At 39.1% G+C, this 13,987-nt stretch overlaps 1 protein-coding gene and 2 long non-coding RNA genes across 4 annotated transcripts; 1 reads left to right on the forward strand and 2 right to left on the reverse strand.

Moving 5' to 3' along the window:
- The first annotated feature begins 3,073 nt into the window (after window positions 1-3,073).
- LOC146549254 (uncharacterized) lies at window positions 3,074-5,752 on the forward strand. The gene is made up of 2 exons (XR_014890521.1): window positions 3,074-3,651; window positions 4,445-5,752. It is a non-coding gene; the product is annotated as an uncharacterized LOC146549254 (long non-coding RNA).
- On the reverse strand, window positions 4,744-7,297 carry LOC146549255 (uncharacterized). 2 transcript variants are annotated; one of them, XR_014890520.1, is made up of 4 exons: window positions 6,763-7,297; window positions 6,199-6,339; window positions 5,896-5,977; window positions 4,744-5,362 (listed from the first exon to the last, which is right to left on the reverse strand). It is a non-coding gene; the product is annotated as an uncharacterized LOC146549255 (long non-coding RNA). The 2 variants fall into 2 exon arrangements; XR_014890519.1 differs by having other exon boundaries at window positions 5,896-6,022.
- Window positions 7,298-8,876: 1,579 nt separating this feature from the next.
- Window positions 8,877-13,166, reverse strand: sf3b4 (splicing factor 3b, subunit 4). The gene is made up of 6 exons (XM_085263222.1): window positions 13,079-13,166; window positions 12,107-12,235; window positions 11,479-12,021; window positions 10,191-10,358; window positions 9,774-9,932; window positions 8,877-9,207 (listed from the first exon to the last, which is right to left on the reverse strand). Exons 1-6 carry the CDS (start codon window positions 13,110-13,112, stop codon window positions 9,035-9,037), a joined length of 1,206 nt encoding a protein of 401 aa, XP_085119348.1. The 5' UTR covers window positions 13,113-13,166; the 3' UTR covers window positions 8,877-9,034.
- Window positions 13,167-13,987: the final 821 nt, after the last annotated feature.

Here is a 13,987-nt window from a genome sequence, read left to right on the forward strand (position 1 = left end):
TCTGCGCACACACTTTCGCCAGCTTTACGTAAGACTGCGTTTAACGAGCAGATTTTACACCGTGGGGCTGGAGACTGTTCCTGCGTGATTAGGATTTCTCTGCATGCAGCAAATTAGACTCGACCATCTGCTTTTTAAATATGCATCATTGTCTGTACATATATCAATATCGCACACGTGCCAGTGCACCTGACTCCTCTGTTGCCATGCCGACCACTCGCGTATCCCTGAGTGCATCAAGAACTGGCAAAACGAGACCTGAGCCCTCTCGATCAGCCTCCGAGGCTCAAAGAAAAACAGAAATGTGGTGTGGACATAAGACATCTAAATGTTTTCATTTGTGTGGAAACGTGTGGGAACTACGTGAAAAGCGTGTTTTACAACTAAAAGAGGCGACTGCTTTTAGTAATCAGCGCGTAACACCTCATTTAAGACAACATTTTTCAGGCAAACATCTGGTTAGAACACCTGCACCAATCATCTAAACGGGGGGCGGGGGTAGAGAAGCATACACAGCTGCAGTAAGCCCTGATTTGATTTTTTTTTCTTAAGGTATGCTTGTCCTTTACAGTTAAATACCTGTAAGCACAGCAAGACCTTACAGTACTTTTTGCAGTTCACATCCTCTCATCATGGGTATGAATATCATAGTAATGCTGGGCTTTAAAGATTTCTTTGAAGTATTTGTTTTTAGGGTGTAATGATTCCACAGCACACATCTTTAATGACTTTAATAGACAAGAGCTGGGTGCACAAAATTGAATTTATTTTGAATTTGCTCTAATCCACAGTGTCAGAAGTATCCATGCACAGTAAATTTCACTGAGTACATCTGACTCAAATTGAATAAAATTTTACTCTAAAAAAGACAGCATTTGATCCCAGTCTAAATGGAGTAAAATTTACTCTTCCTTAAAATTTACTCCTTGATAATTTACTTGGTTTAGTTTAAAATAAAATAAAAACTAATTTTATTCTAAATAGAACAGAATTGTACTCTGAATGGTATTATAAATAGAAGAAAAAATCACTTTATTTCACTATGTAACTGCATTATAATCATTCACTGCAAGGTTTTAAAGGTGCAATAAATAAATCAGAAAAAAATATTTTTATTTTAACAGCCACCTTTATTATTCGGAGGAAACAGTATGGTACAATACAAAAACTGTAACTGCTTGTTGTAAATCAAATGCTTTACAGCAGAAAAGCTCTTTGACATAAATTACATGAGGTCCGTCTCTTGTGCACAGAATTTGAAAACCATTCGAATGCTCATTGAGACACACAGCTTCTTGTATGGAAACAAACGTTTGAATAACCTGTGGTGTTCGGCGATCAGGTGTTTCAAGAAAATACTGATGCCTTTTGATAACACTGGTGAAAATACAATATTCACTATTTGAAGCAACAGCAGTAGCAAATACCAGTGCTGACCATTTGGACAAACTATGTCTCTAAAGATTAGTGGTAGATTCCGAAGTAAACACCAGGACTGGATGGCGTTTAACCCCAAGTCGATTGAGTCCTCTCCCAACTTCACTGTAGGTGGTTTGTTGTTTTGTTCCATGTAGCCATAGTTAAAGCTCTTAATTCTCCTGCCCACTTCCTTTGATGTTGTATACTGATCATGTAACGTAATCAGTTTCATTTCATATTGTGCCACTCCCTCCAAGACATCATGCATAATATCAACAGAGAAATTTTCACATGTATTGAAGTACTGCAATGAGCTTAGAATGCAAGACTGTTTAACATCCATCACATAAGGAAGTCTCTACAAAACCAAACAGGCAGTGAAGACCAAGTTCCATGTACTGGGTCATACGGGGGAACCTTAACTCCATCCCTCTCCGGGATTTTCATATCCTTCACAGTTGGATCAAGTATCTTAGAGAAGCCATATGTTTGGGATGTTGAACTCCTTGGCAACTGTGAACATAATACAATTGCATTACACATTTGAAATAAACACCAGAACAAGCAAAAAAAAAGGTGAAATTAAATAAACTGAACAAAATAAACCTAAACATTTGGTATAGCAGCTATTATAACATCATCATCAAAGCTTGACTGATTCACACTACGAAACACGCTGAAAACCTTAATGTTTTTTTACTCACCGCAATCCAAAAACGATCAGTAGGTCAGTTGGCCTTCAAAACATATGTACTTCTGTTGTTCTCTGCACTTCATATGCACAGCTGGCATCCTTAATGATATGAAAAGGATATTTTTCAGTACAAATTCTTACAAAATTGAACAAAAAACACAAATATATTCCATGTGTGTCTTACAATCTCGTGTTATATTCTGATAATGTGAATGAATATAAAAAATAAATAATAATAGTAAGGGCAAACTCAACGTTGCAGCAGTCGGAAGTTTGTATAATACCAATCTAATACACTAGGGGCTTAAGAAACGTCTAAAACTGCAACCATGTATACTTTACAATTCAGAGTAAAGCAGGCGTGCTTTCTAGCTCAACAGGTGAAACATCCACAAACGTCAATCCACGATAAAACACACATTTATAACAGAACACATTAGGTTAAAAAAAAGTGGATTTGCATGCCTCAATTTGGTGTAAAACACATGTGTTCACAGACCTTTTTGGATAAAAAACTGGTGCACCGGATTTGTTAAAAACACACTAGCCTGGTCAATTATACTACCTAAAAGCAGCTATTGAGCAATGCTAAATTTAGTTTAGTGACATATATACCTTAATGCTGTCTGCTAATTACTCATAATGTTGACCTTTGCTTAACTATGGAACTCCAAAGTGTTCAAAATTAAATAAATAAATAGGTCAAGATGAAATAAATAACTATGTGAATAAATAAGACACAGATATGTAATGTGAGAATGATATTGTGAAATAATGGAACACATTTTGAAAACAATGCTCATTATTGTGAAACATATTACATTCTGCTATATATATTTTCTTATTATTGTGAAATATTATTTCATGGTCATTATTTTTCACAATAACAGAGCTTATTCCTGAGGCATTTTATTTATTTCCAGCCGTTTATATTCCAAAATGACCTTTTTTCAAAGTCAGTCTTTATTTCAAAATCCCGTTTTTCCCGATGGTCTATTTATTTCATAATGCGACTTTTCAGCAGAATGACTTTGTCTGTCAATCAATGTAAGTGGGCTGGACCTTTGCACCTATTGGCTTATCGTTTACCATCGACTAGTTTTCCTGGATACCGGCTCCGCGGACGGCTACTGCAGCTAGCAACAGCGTGCTAGGTCAAAAGTCACGGAGGATGGCGGACTGGTGTGAACTTCAGCCAGTTCTGCTCATTTAAGCAAATCAGATAGAGAGGGATCATTTACCTGTAGATACTGTTTTGAGTCGTTTAGATGTTTCTGAAATGCTTGGGATGATAATTGCTCTTCAAGATGTTCGCATCGATGACAGCATTGTCAAAGGTTTAAGATCAATTCAGCACCGTGTTCGTTTGGAATACGCCGAGGAAGAACAGTCTTCAAATGTTGGCCGTCTACGTCTAGAAATCCCGATGCAGCACTCAGGACTTTAGTGCTGTCCGGGATAACCGTCGGGGTAATTGCCGATACATTTTCTGTGTCTCCGGGCACAATTAGGAGGAAAATGACGGAGGATGGTCTAAGGTAAGTTTATGCTGTAATTGAGCACCTGTGTGATTCTGTACACAGCATTGTTTAGGTGTTGACCTTAATTATGACGTTTGACAATGAATTATTATCGCTTACTTTTTTTTGTTACTGTCTAAACTAAGTGGGGCAGCTACGGCTAAAGCTATCGGCGCCATCTCGGCGTTGAGACACGTTTAGCAGTGTTAGCTGTTAGTGTGTTAACTCGGAGACTGGGGTCAGTGGAGCCTGTAGGAACCTTTTACACAGAGAGTAGACCCACCAGCTTTCCACAGTCTACTTACTTATCACATCTTGTTAGACAACAGGGTCATTAGTGCTTTAAATAGTACATAGTTGAATGTTTCATTGCTGTTTGCAGTTGATTGTTCTCTGATAACGCATAACAAGGTTGATGTTAAATAGCGAGTTTATTGAAATGGTTTTGTCTATTTCAGCAGCATTATAGATATACTTTCTCTGGTGTCTTCGGTAAAGCTAAAACAAGAATACATTTACATCCTTGGTTCTTTCAGCATTAATTGGAAAACTTTGAGATTTGCTGTGCGCCTCCCAAGCCATTCTCTTTTATCCCACCTGTCAGGTATAGATGGCAATACTTTAAACAAAGTTAAATTTGTTATACCTGAAGAGAACCAATCCTGACCTAGAATGGGTGAATGAATAATTAGTTGGTAGCCAATGCCTAAGCAACTCACATAGGCCCTGGCAGACTCAATAAGTCCATCTAGGAACAGCTGCAGGAAACACCTCTTCAGTTTAGATTTAAAACATGTGCATGCTCTTTCAGGTTGATGAGGATTATGGTGTGGACTGGACAGGACAACATAATCGCTGCCCATCAAATGAGATCACCATTCCTGAGATTCAGCTCCCAGATGCACTGAATGAACAAGACCCTGCTGTGCTACCAATACTTCAAAATCACTTGTAGAAAGACATTATTACATTTAATCAGTTTCTATGTCAGGAGGATTTTTTTTTTTTTTTTTTTTTTAAATTTCTACAGCTTTGTAGCTAATACTGACTCAAAACAGCATAACCAATTTCATTTTCAACAAAACAGTGAGTGGCTATAAAACAGGATTTGTTTTATACAGCTGTCACTTTAATGATATTCATTTCTTGGTTGGATATACAGTACATGTCAACTCTGAGCAGATTTAATACAATGAACACAGTAGAGTAGTGTAACATCTTAATTCAAATAATTTTTTCTAGAAATTTTTTTTGTATCAGTAGCGAGTATAAACAAAACATATTGTGTAATTTATAATGTACAGTGAACAACTGATTTTGATATCTGAACTCTTCATCAGTTTATATTAAAAAAGCCATAAATGCACACCTGTACTCTGTATTTTTCACTGTCAAGTGTATTAAAAAGAACTAGAACTCACTAGATTGTCCGTTTCTTTGAACACCGAGTACAGTAATGTGATGCAAGAAATAAGAAATGGTCTAATTTTACCATGTGGTTATGGAATCAATCGTAAACCAGACCAAAACCTGAGTCAGTAGAGTTGAGACACACCTGAATGTCCATTAGAAATGACTCATAGGTACAGTAGTGTGCAGGAAGACGTAGTACTTCAAAACCGGTGGAAGACTTTGGAAGATTGCTGTTGACCACTTCCACAGTCATTTCTCGGCAAGACTTCCCATCCTGTCCAAAACTTGATGAGGGCTTTTTGTTGTGCACAAGATGCTGCAACAGAAGATTGTTTTAAACTATAATGACATCCTATATTCATTATTTTGAATCTTTTATGGAGAAATACCATAAAGATGACCACTTACATACAGGGCACCAGACATTTTTGCCCCACTCAAATTGCTGTTGTAGCTTTTATAGATATTTTTATGTTAACAAAGCTAAAAGTAGTCTACATACAATTCTAGTGCAACTGATAATGCCACCACTCTTATGTATTGCATGGAGCAAATAACAAAACAAAATTATACTATAGCGTAGAGCTGGGCGATAGAACGATAACGATATGTATTGCGAAATAACTTTTTCTCAATAGAAAAATTAAACTATTGCGATAGACCTCACCGCTCTTGTCCTTTTTATAAAAAAATAAATAAAAATAAATATCGTGATATGAAAAAATCTCATATCGCCCAGCTCTACTATAGTGTACTTTGTTAATGACCCAAGATCACTGGACTGTATGTAATTTACCAAAGTATAATCAGAGAAAACCAATGGCAAAATACCTATCGCAGCAGACTTACCATTTTCAATGAAGGACCGAAGGTAACCTGCCACTCTGCATTTATCCTCGAGAGCATTCCTCTTCTTCCTCATCTTCATCTTCTGTGGCAGGCCACAGTCATTTTATAGCTTTACTTATCTTGTAGTCTTAAGAGCATCAGCAACATTACGTGTATTTTTATTAAATGTAACCCAGCTGTTCAACTAACCCACGCATACAAAACAGTATATTGGTGTTTTGTGTCAACAATTAATGTTCATCCTTCATAAATTAACCAAATAGCTTTACTATTCAGATGTTAAAAGATGTGACCTGACCTTACCTCACAACAGGGAGCAGTCTCTGATTCCCTTGGTAAGAAAGGAGGAATGATGTCTGATCTTTCTGTCAGAAGCGGCCATACCATGGTTTCCTTAAGCCCTTTCCTCAGCTGCTTGACTTGACGACTTGTTTGTGTTATGACCTACAACGGTGAGACCAAACCAAAACTGAAGTTGGAGTCTGTAAAGTGACACACACTTTAAATGTTAAATATTTAAAGAACATCCACTGTACTAGTAAAAGCATTTTCAAATTATACCCACTTACAAAATCACTACGTTGAACTAAAATTGCTTTCTTTTCTTTCACATAGATTACTTGTCTTCCATATTAGCACAGAAGATAAGCCACTTTAAAACAGTCATGAATAACTATTACCTACAACAATGTAAATAGTAATACAGACATTAACCCAGAAGACAATTATTTTCTCTTACCTAATTTATAGAATTCTTTGCTATGATAAAAAACAGTATTAAAAAAAATCTGTGACTAAACTGATTAAAAAGCTCATTTTTGCCAGACAGACAGACTAACCAAGCAATAATAACATATCGTTACTTACCCTGAACAGCGTTTCGTGGAGTGGAGCTAGCTGTGATAGCGTTAGCATTTGCTAACGTTAACACTGTGCGGTTGTGATGAGAACTTGGACCAGGGACCACTTCATCTCCAGTACACTGCTGCAATACGCAGACTGAGGTGAAGACGTTCAATCTAAGCGGTTAGCAAGTTCTCTGAGTAACTCAGAAACGGACTTGTTTCCTGCAGCCATGCCCTTCACAAGAATTGATACACCTGTAACGTTATTCGCGCCCAGTGTTTTGCATTTGTCGGTGCCTTAAGTTTATTTTGAGCTGCATACTGCCGCCAGCTGCATAGGAGATGCATTGCACCATTAAACCTAAATCGACAATTCATGTGCTATTACTTATGTCTGAGTAAAGGAGCAACCAATCACACAACTGGCTCCGCCCTGTCTTTCTTGATTGACAGACAAAGTCATTCTGCTGAAAAGTCGCATTATGAAATAAATAGACCATCGGGAAAAACGGGATTTTGAAATAAAGACTGACTTTGAAAAAAGGTCATTTTGGAATATAAACGGCTGGAAATAAATAAAATGCCTCAGGAATAATCTCTGTTATTGTGAAAAATAATGACCATGAAATAATATTTCACAATAATAAGAAAATATATATAGCAGAATGTAATATGTTTCACAATAATGAGCATTGTTTTCAAAATGTGTTCCATTATTTCACAATATCATTCTCACATTACATATCTGTGTCTTATTTATTCACATAGTTATTTATTTCATCTTGACCTATTTATTTATTTAATTTTGAACACTTTGGAGTTCCATACTTAACAGGCGAAAGGACACTTTCTCAGGCTGAACTCAGGACACACACCCCGACACGCACGCACACATGCACACTGATACCACACTCCCTTCCCCGGATCCAGCGCCTTCTCCCATGCTTGCTCCCCCCTAACCAACCTTGTCACAAACTCGCAAGCTTTAATGTTACTTACAGGCGTTACCTTTCAGATAAACAAAAAAATCCCCATTTTATCCTAAATGAAATCATTATTAAGCACTTTACTCACTTACCTGGCTCACCGCTGACAGTTGTCTCTGTTCCACTGCGGGACAGCAGCAGAAAGGAAACTTAGGAAACTTAGGAATTTCCTCCGTTTTTTTTTTTCTCTGTTCAACTCCAGTGGCCAATCGAAATGATTACAATCCAAAATGAGTAAAAATTATTCTTAGATGAAAATGTTAACTCTGGAAAAATCATTCTCGCCATTTTCCTGTGTACATAATCCCCACTAATGCTTAGTTAAGTGAGCCTTTTCAAATTGTACAGTGTTTTTGGTAGCAATCAGCAAACTTCTGGCATAATTCTAGCTCGATATTTGCTCATGCTTCTTGGCAGAATTGGTAGTTCGTTTAAACTGGTAAGTTTCCTGGTACCGACCCAGCTTTAAATTGTAGCCCACAGATTTTCAGCAGGCTTGAGGTTGGGCTTTCCAGAAGGTTAGCCTGCTTTATCCATTCAAATCCAGTTTTGATGTGCGTGGAATCATTGTCCTGTTGGAACACGCAACTGTGTACAAGTTAAAAACATCTAGGACTTGGTTTGAAGTAATACGCCTTCTTCATTTTTCTATACACTTTGTGCAGTGTACCAGTACCACTGCTAGCAAAACAGCCACACAGCATGATGCTACCACCACCATGCTTGACAGCTGGTGCTGTTGTTAGGTGTGAAATCCTCACCTTTACTCAATTTTTGTCTCCTCTGATCATAAAACCTTCATCCAGGAGGAGTTTGGTTTATCCATGTGGGCAGCTGTAAATTTCATTCAAGCTTAAAGGACCCTCTCAGTGTATGTCTTCACTAGGCACAGTGACACTGTCATTCCAGCAGTTTCCAGTTCCTCCAGCTGTCCTGGGTACACCCCCCGGACCTCCTCCCATGCCCCCACAACAGCTCACCTAGGAGCAATAGTTTCAACAATTCTTCTATAAGATTTCTGAGCACACAGATGCTCCGGGAGGAATAAAACTATACTTTGAAAGCAACATCTGATCTGTGTCCCTTTTAGAGCCACAAGTCTGTTATTTGATGCTGTGTTTTGTTGTCAGAGTAAATAAAAACAGTAAAGAATTGTACTAAAATTTTTATTTGTTGTTCATCTGTACAATGACCAAAAAAACCCCAAAATACAAACAGGTGGTTAAATTACTCTCACGCTTACAAACTAAGCCTAAGGATGCGTTTTTTTAAAAAAAAGCAAAATGACAGACAGTTATCTAACAGGAATTACGATGGCATCGGTGCTCTCAGAGGAGCCCGTGGGGGGACACCTGGGGGCCTCGGTGGCATCGGAGGTCCTCTCTGGAAGCCAAAGGGAGGTGGTCGAGGAGGACCGGCACCATAGCCAGGTGGAGGCATGGGAGGAGGAGGCCCTCTCATGCCTGGAGGGACAGGAGGGCCTGAGAGAGAGAGAACAAGTGGTCACAGTCTGATAAAACCGCTGTAAAACGCTACCAGGAGCCGGGGTTCACACCAGAAACCTTCTTGCCATGACGCAACAGTGCTAACTGCTGTCTTGCCATGCCGCCCAACATGATGTTACATCTTATTCAGCTTCCTTCCCATATCCTTTCTTCTGGGTATCAGAGCCCAGATTTTGTGCCACAGCTGGCTGGTGTAACAGCAATAATACATTTTTTAAGGCTTGGCTCACAAATTTTAGTAGGGTACCTTCACAGGCATCAGCATGAGTCAATGAACATTTGACTGCTTTCCAAATCATCTCACAGCTCAAATGTTTATTTTATATGCTAAATTATCAATGTGTTTCATCAACAACAGCGCAACCTGAGCGCAAGACAGCAAAACCATTTTCAATGCATAATATCAGTTGTGTTACGGAGAGAACCCTTCAATGATTCTTTTTACAGGGAAATGTTTCTTTGAAGGACTTTTCCTCTTATTTTGGTGCTCAGAGAAACTTTTATTAGACAACAAAGACTGAAGGAGATGCCACAGCGCTTACCTGTGGGAGGCCCATATGGCGCTCTGGGAGGCATGCCCATAGGTGGGGGTGGAGGCATGCTGGGGGGCGGCGGTGCCCGGGGGTTTGATCCTGGTGGAGCAGGAGGCGGCGGCACCATGCCAGGAGGAGCAGGAGGAGGCATGGGCATCTGAGGCATACCTGCATGGCAGCAACAAAGCAAGCTCAAGCTTAACATTTGTCCACATGGACCAAACTGGTAAGAGTGAAACTCCAGGTATATTTAAATACGCCAAACACAGGTAATCTATAACTGATAACGTCATGCAGGCTCATATGTACAAGAACTACATAAAAAGCATGTAAATATACATATCTAAACTTTTATAACGTACTACTGCATTACTTTCCACAAGGAATGAATATGGAAACACATTGAAAGCATAAATGTAGCTTTACCTGGATGCATGCTGCCAGGAGGGAACGGTGGTGGTCCGGGTGGAGGTCCGCCACCACCCTGCGGGCCTGGTGTCACAGCTACTGGTGGTATAGCCATAGCAGGGGGCATTGATGGAGGTATCGATCCAGGTGGAGGAACAGGAGGGAAAGCACCAGGAGGTGGCATGCCTGCACGCAAACAGGTTGCATTTGCAAAGTGAGTCTCATATTTCACATTTGAGCAGAGCAATGTGACTTATAATGATCTACCCATGGTAGCTAATGTAATATCTATGAAGAACTTCATTAAAGGACCAATCTGTCAGCTGTCATGTTCACTTTACTCCACACACTGATCAAGATTAGTTAGATTAAAAATAATCTCTTTATCACCTACTGATAAAAGAGGCATCATCCAGAGCAGCACAGACACACTTCCTACATCATCTTAATGCTCATGATGGAAACTCATCTACTCCCATGACAGCCTGTAATCTATAACAATTAATCACATACTGCTGCTGTTTAGAGATTATCCCAAGAAGAACAAAAGGAAGCACAACAACATGACCGCATATCACCGGCATATCACCTGCTAATTACTCAGAATTTATTACTTCTTAGAATAAAATGATCACAATAACTGAGCGTACAGGAAGCATGAGCAGCAGGTATAACGTCCTGTCTATTTCCAAACAGGATCTGGTCAACAATTGGATTGTGTGTGTGCAAAAGAAGGCAAACTCACGCTTTCGTAAATTAAGTTTAACTGACGCCGTTTGTACTTTAATCGATAGTTTAACAGAGTAATATAATTAACTGCCATGAATAACGAGCCCAAGATGGGGCTGGCTGTTGAACAGCAATTCTAAGATAATCATTCAAGTACTGCATCGTTCTCTTAGACAGACAAAACTATTTAAAATATATCATCACAGCCCACTGGACAAACTCTGTGTAATAGATACTGCTCTTTTTATTTAATGTCCAACCATTCAGATGTAAAGTAAACTACAGGAAGTTCCATGTGAGCATAATGTAAAAAGAGATTAAAACGTATGAGGAACAACTTTTATTCTTAGACCACTCCAGTTTGATTACTTCTTTTTCCTGGAAGTAGGTCAAGTTGTACCAGAAACCCAAATTCATCTTGTAAGCTAATCACTTAAAATCGACACCTATTAACTTCTTATTAACGGAAACAAGATTTTTCCACATTACCTGATGAACGGTGCCTGAAATGTTGTGTAACACCCCACAGCAATGTTCAAATGCCCAAAATGCAATAAAACAACTTCCATTTGCTTACCTGGAATGGCCATCGCAGCTCCCAGCGTGGTCAGGACTGGCGTTGGAGCCGTTGGCGGTGGAGGAGCATCTGCAAACAGCTGGTGAGGCCTGTCTGCCTGGGAGAGAGGATTCTGAGCGGCCAGGAGTCGCTCTGCGGCCGAGCCGTGACGCTCTCCTTTGGAATCTTTCTTGAAGGCATACGACACTGTGATGGGCCTGTTGCAGAGGTACTGGCCGTTCATGGCCTCAATGGCGGCATCGGATGCATCGAAGCTGGCAAAATTGATGAAAGCATAACCCTTAGAGTTGCCGGTGTCTGGGTCTCTCATGATCTTTGGCGTCTGGAGGATCACACCAAAGGCACTGAACGTGTCGTAGAGCAGTTTCTCATCAATCTCTGGGTCCAGGTTACCGATGAAGATGTTAGCACCGACATCCAGGTTTTTGTTGTGTGCAGAAGCTTTATTAACCCTGATCGGTTTGCCATAGAGCTTTATCATATTCATGATTTTGATGGCATAGTCGGCATCCTCTTCACTGAGGAACTCCACAAAGCCATAGCCTGAGAAAGTAGCAAAAACTGTTAGATGAGCTTGTTTTTAGTGATCCTTCAAAACACGTACCAAAAAGGTGATCTGATTACTTACCTTGATGTTGGCCTGTGACTCTGTCTTTGGGCATGTGTGTGTTGACCACAGGACCAGCCTGCAGGAAAAGCTCCCATAGTAACGGCTCAGACACTTTCTCATCCAAACCACCAACATATACAGTAGCGTCTAAAACATGAAGAGAAAATAAACCTCATAATGATCAGTGCGTCATCACAGGTCGTCAATCTCTTTTTCAGTGGACACACGTGACATTAAAGTAAAAGTCGATGGAGAAACTTCAAGAATAGAAAAATAGCTAATATTTGGAAATAAATTAGTTAATCAGTGAGATCCAGTCGCTTGTGTCCTTTGGAAGGCCTGTTAATATAATTCAGCCAGAAGATGTGTACAGATAACTATGCGTTGTGACCGGATAAAAGATTTATAAATTATTTACTTGCTTCTTCTTAAAGTTCCTTTATTGCCTCTCACACTCTCCTCACATTTATTATACGTGTACAATATTTAATCAGGAAACTCACGTTTAGTGTTTACATCTAAAATACCTATATCTGTATACCCACATCAAGAAATAAAATAGCCCCGTATAAAATCAGCACGATACGAAACAAAGACGTTTAATATGTTTAACATGACCGCCGAGTCAAGCTATAAGCTATGTTGTTAGCTTCTTCGGCTACTTGTAGTTGTTGGACAACTAGACGTTAAGTCTGCTGCTAATTTGTTTGGAAGAGTCGCACTTTAAAACAACCAAAAACCATCGCTGAACTGGCTTCTATATAAGTAACAAGTAAAAGGATTAAAAAGTCTGTTTGCAAAGGAAAATCAGCGACATGCTAAGCTAGCGACAACTCAATGTTTCCATGTGATCTGCCATTTGTTTATCACAAACTGCTGTCTAAAGGAGGCAGTCGGTACGTAAAAATGAGCCGGTTCCGGTGAAATGTACCAGCACTTTTATGAATGAGAAGTGCAAAGAAACAAAACAGAGTTTAATGATGAGTTTACCTTGGTTTCTTTCTGAAATTGGTCCCGCTGCCATGTTGAATGACCAACGCAGGGGGAGCGCAGCACAATAAAACCCCGCCTCTTCCGATGTTGTGTACCGGAAGTATAAAACAAAAAAATAATTTAATTTAATTTAATTTAATTTAATTTAATTTTTTCTGGTATGATATTAAATGTCGGATTTTAAAGAACATTATGTGAAAAACGAGTTCATTTCAGCTAGAATTGAATTTAATTATTTTTTAATGCTTCTGGACACAATTTTCCAAAAAAAAAAAAGAAAAATTCCAAACAACTTATTATTAATTTATTTTAATTTAATAATAACAAACATAATTAATTAGTTTCACAAACACAGTCCAGGTACTGAGTAGCTTAGTTGTAGTTAGGTAGTCAGTGGGGTTGTAGTCTCATTTAGGATTCTAAAGGATTCAGGTTAAAAGCTCTCCCTCTTTCTTTCTGTCCTGCACACGGTAGGGTAGCATTTCGTTGATGGCAGTATGGACAACAGTCTGGATCCCATGCGATCATCTTGGCTGAATCATTTGATTTATATGTCACCCAGATTTAGGAGATTGAACTTAATGGTTCAATCTCCTAAATCTCCTAAAACGACCCCCATGAGAACCAAGTGATCCCGGTCAGGCGCAGCTCCCTATCCAGTTGGTGATGCTGCCATTCAAGATCCTGAGCAACATGGACAGGGGTATCAAGTCCTTTGATTATCTGAGGTAATAGAGGAAATTAGTCTATTAAAGTTGTTTTTACTTTGATAACTCTTGTGGGCTCTGAAAGAGGAAAGATAAATGCACCAGTATTGCTCTGTAATGTTAATCGTGTTTGGTTTTGATGCCTACGATGCCTAACTAAGATTGTGGGTGGAAGGCTGTTATGCCTTCTGGTGGCATT

Source organism: Mchenga conophoros, linkage group LG22, assembly GCF_057382185.1.
Source record: "Mchenga conophoros isolate Kocher_MC1m ecotype Shallow Benthic linkage group LG22, M_conophoros_male_GT1.1, whole genome shotgun sequence".
Classification (NCBI taxonomy): domain Eukaryota; kingdom Metazoa; phylum Chordata; class Actinopteri; order Cichliformes; family Cichlidae; genus Mchenga; species Mchenga conophoros.